At 50.6% G+C, this 3,997-nt stretch overlaps 1 protein-coding gene across 1 annotated transcript; it reads left to right on the forward strand.

Annotated features, from left to right (window-relative positions):
- Positions 1 to 617: 617 nt before the first annotated feature.
- On the forward strand, positions 618 to 2,201 carry POU3F4 (POU class 3 homeobox 4). The gene has a single exon (XM_058535245.1). The coding sequence runs from the start codon at positions 665 to 667 to the stop codon at positions 1,748 to 1,750; it is 1,086 nt and encodes a 361-aa protein (XP_058391228.1). The 5' UTR covers positions 618 to 664; the 3' UTR covers positions 1,751 to 2,201.
- Positions 2,202 to 3,997: the final 1,796 nt, after the last annotated feature.

The raw sequence follows: 3,997 nt of genomic DNA on the forward strand, positions 1-3,997 counted from the left end.
TGCTTTTTGACCTTGGTATCGAGTTTCTTATAAATGATCAAATGAAATAAATAAAACAAATCGAAATAGCTCTTATTGGAATTATGGGTTTCAGTCTTATAGATTTAGGGTCCTGTCAAAGAACGCCAAATGAATCTCAGAAAAATCCCTATCCACTAAGATCTATATGACATTTAAACTGGTTATATTTTTTAATTTTTTTCTTAAGTTAATCTAAATAATATAAAAGGAGTTTTAAAACCAGTTTTCCGCCTCACCCCCATCCCCCCCAAAAACACACACAAACACACATCCCTCTCAACCTTCCTGCTCCACTACAAACACTGGGAAGTCCGAGGTTGGGGTGGGGGAGGGGGAAAGGGTTAACCAAATAAACTGCCGCCACTCAGCGCGAGGCAACCAATGGAGTCGAAAGATTGATTCACTTCCTGCTTGGGTCTCACTGAAACTCTCAAGCTTCGTTAGCCTAATTTGGAAAGCTAGCCCGGCCTGCCGCGCCGCCATTGGCCGAGCCCGCGGCTGGCCAGGACGAGACGCACTGCGATTGGCCGGGGCTAGTGCCGGTAACTAGCTCTCGCGGCTTTGGCTCCCCCGCACCATAGATGTCAAAGGCTGAAGCTGCTCCCTTTGCCACATTATAACTACTAGGGGATCCTCACCGACCATGGCCACAGCTGCCTCGAATCCCTACAGCATTCTCAGTTCCAGCTCCCTGGTCCATGCGGACTCTGCAGGCATGCAGCAGGGGAGTCCTTTCCGAAACCCTCAGAAACTTCTCCAAAGTGATTACTTGCAAGGAGTTCCTAGCAATGGGCATCCCCTCGGGCATCACTGGGTGACCAGTCTGAGCGACGGAGGCCCGTGGTCCTCCACACTGGCTACCAGCCCCCTGGACCAGCAGGACGTGAAGCCTGGGCGCGAAGACCTACAGCTGGGAGCGATCATCCATCACCGCTCGCCGCACGTCGCCCACCACTCTCCGCATACTAACCACCCGAATGCCTGGGGGGCGAGCCCGGCTCCGAACCCGTCCATCACCTCGAGCGGCCAGCCCCTTAACGTGTACTCGCAGCCGGGCTTCACGGTGAGCGGCATGCTGGAGCACGGAGGCCTCACCCCACCGCCGGCCTCCGCCTCCGCACAGAGCCTACACCCAGTGCTCCGGGAGCCCCCAGACCACGGCGACCTAGGGTCACACCACTGCCAGGACCACTCAGACGAGGAGACACCAACGTCGGATGAGTTGGAACAGTTCGCCAAACAGTTCAAACAAAGAAGAATCAAGTTGGGCTTCACGCAGGCCGACGTGGGGCTGGCGCTGGGCACACTCTACGGCAATGTGTTCTCGCAGACCACCATCTGCAGGTTCGAGGCCTTGCAACTGAGCTTCAAGAACATGTGCAAGCTGAAGCCGCTGCTGAACAAGTGGCTGGAGGAGGCTGATTCGTCCACAGGGAGCCCGACCAGTATTGACAAGATCGCCGCGCAGGGCCGCAAGCGCAAGAAGCGAACCTCCATCGAGGTGAGTGTCAAGGGCGTACTGGAGACGCATTTCCTCAAGTGTCCCAAGCCTGCCGCACAAGAGATTTCCTCGCTGGCAGACAGCCTCCAGTTGGAGAAAGAAGTGGTACGTGTCTGGTTCTGTAATCGAAGACAGAAAGAGAAAAGAATGACTCCACCAGGGGATCAGCAACCTCATGAGGTTTATTCGCACGCTGTGAAAACAGACACGTCCTGCCACGATCTCTGACTGCAGGAAGCAAGGAAGCCGGCGGCCGCACTGGGAGCAGTGCGGATTTCTTTTTCTCTCCCACTCTCTTCCTTTCACTCCAGCTTTATTTTTGTATCTCTCTAGCTCTCTCTATAAGCTTTATATTTTTCTCTTTCTTCCTTTCTTTTCTTTCTTCCTTTTGTCCTTTCTTTTTCTTCCTTCCTTCCTTTCTTTCTTTTGTTTTTCTTCTTTTTTTTTTTTTTTAACAGGGGCTTCTAACATTAAGAAAGGAAACACATACTCACATACACATTTAGGCTTTTCAACGCTGATACACACTTGCATTAAACAGTCCAGAGGGGGACCTCATATCCCCTGCTGCCCTGGGCAACAGTTCCCTCCAACCTTTTCTGCTGATCAATACATATTGTTTACTTTGAGTAAGGTTTGTTTGGTTGCTCCTCCCTAGGAAGAGCAGAGTGGGGTGACGTGGGGGCGGGGTGGGGAGGGAGTGGGAAGACAGATGTGTGCCTCTGAATAACCTTTCAGCGCCTTGGTTATAGCAGCTGTATTTCAGGTGAAATCTGTTTTACAATAGACTAGTTTTGCATTTTTTAAAACTTCTATAGCGTTTCTAAATGTCTGCGGTGTTTTACTACAAGCTGTACACAATATTTGTGAGATAATTTGTATCTAATCGACCACTCCACATTATTATTGCTATTATTATTATTCCTTCATTGAGCTGATGGTTTTTTAATTACCTAGAAAACGGAGAGAAAGCTGGGAGGAGGAGGCGGAGAGATGCCTACCCATCTACACACCCCCTATCCCAAATCTGTAAGGAGAGGAGAGGATACAACGGAGAGAGTTGTTGATAATATTGGTGATTATATATATATATATATATATATATATATATATATAATTTTTTTTCTGGGGGCAGAGTGCCTAGGATGGGCAGAATAGGCAAGCCGATTGGGTTTGCAAACTAGCGCGAAGTAGGAGGGGCGATTTCGAAGCTTTCTACACTCGCTCCTGGAACTGTGGAGCCTCCGCAGGCTTCCACATCGCAGATCCGGGTGTCCGAGAAGGATTCGGTGGCGGCGCCAGGCGAAAGAAGTCGGTTTGAAAGGGCTCCGCACCTACCGAGGTCCGGAATGCCTGCGCTTGGAGCTCCCCACGGGCCTCGCGCCTTGCCAGGCAGACCATCAGCGCGACCCCACCTCGGCCCTCCTAGGAGAAGGACTTTGCCTTCACACGCGATTGTTTTAGCTGGAGACGAGGACCCGGAGACGCTGGCGACAGACTGGGTCAGCGCCTCCCAGCTCGGCGAGGGGTGGCGAGGGGATGGTAGACAGGCGCTTTATGCTCTGTGCAGAACGACAGTGAAATGATTGGCAAAGGTCACAGGATTCTGGTCTAGCCGCGTACCACCTCCTCTCCCATGTATATGTCGCTGTCTCTGGGTGGGCTCATGGGGAGCCGTCTCTGCACCTCCGACAAGCACAGCTGGTAGAAGCCCATGGCGTCGACGAGCTAGCGAGCGAGCGCCCGGGTGGCTGGGTTCTGTTTTTTAATCTCTCTGTATGTATGTGTCTCTGTGCGTGTGTGCGTGCGTACGAGTGTAAACGTGTGTGTGTATATAGCTGTATGTATTGTATTACTATTTACAAAAAAGAAAAACTACAAAAAAATCTCGCTAGGCTGTGTAGAGATCCAAAAAATATGCAGTTGCTGTGGCTTTATTGCTAGCTCTTATGTCCACACGCCAGGTTCACAGGCACACCTCATTCCCAACGAGCACACATGTGCGGTGCCGCCCAAGCACCCAACACCCAGCCGCTGCCTGCCAAACTTGGCTGGGGGCTCCATAAGGGCGGGTTGGACGCCTGGCCCGGCCTCTAGGTGCAGCTGCGGTAGACAAAGCTTCAAACTACCTAAGGACCGGAAAGCCTAGGGCCCCTTGTGGACGATGCGCTAGTATGGGCTGCCAGGCCTCTGGTCCACCACACTGTGTCTCCTCCAGCTGCAGGTCGAAGAGCATATGTTAGTTCAAATCCCAGACCTTTTTTCTTTTCCGTCAAGCCTCTGCATTCTGTTGGTAGTCGGTTTTAGTTCTGGGATTTTTTTTTTCCACATTGAGTTCATGTTTTACAACTGTTAAGGTTTTTTGTTTGTTTCATTTTTTTTTCTTTTCAATTAAGCGCTATGGTTCAAACCTGAGTTAACCCAAATATTTCTGCCGACTTTATAATTGTACAGTTTTGTATATTAAACGTTTTG

Source organism: Diceros bicornis, chromosome X (genome assembly GCF_020826845.1).
Source record: "Diceros bicornis minor isolate mBicDic1 chromosome X, mDicBic1.mat.cur, whole genome shotgun sequence".
Taxonomy (NCBI): domain Eukaryota; kingdom Metazoa; phylum Chordata; class Mammalia; order Perissodactyla; family Rhinocerotidae; genus Diceros; species Diceros bicornis.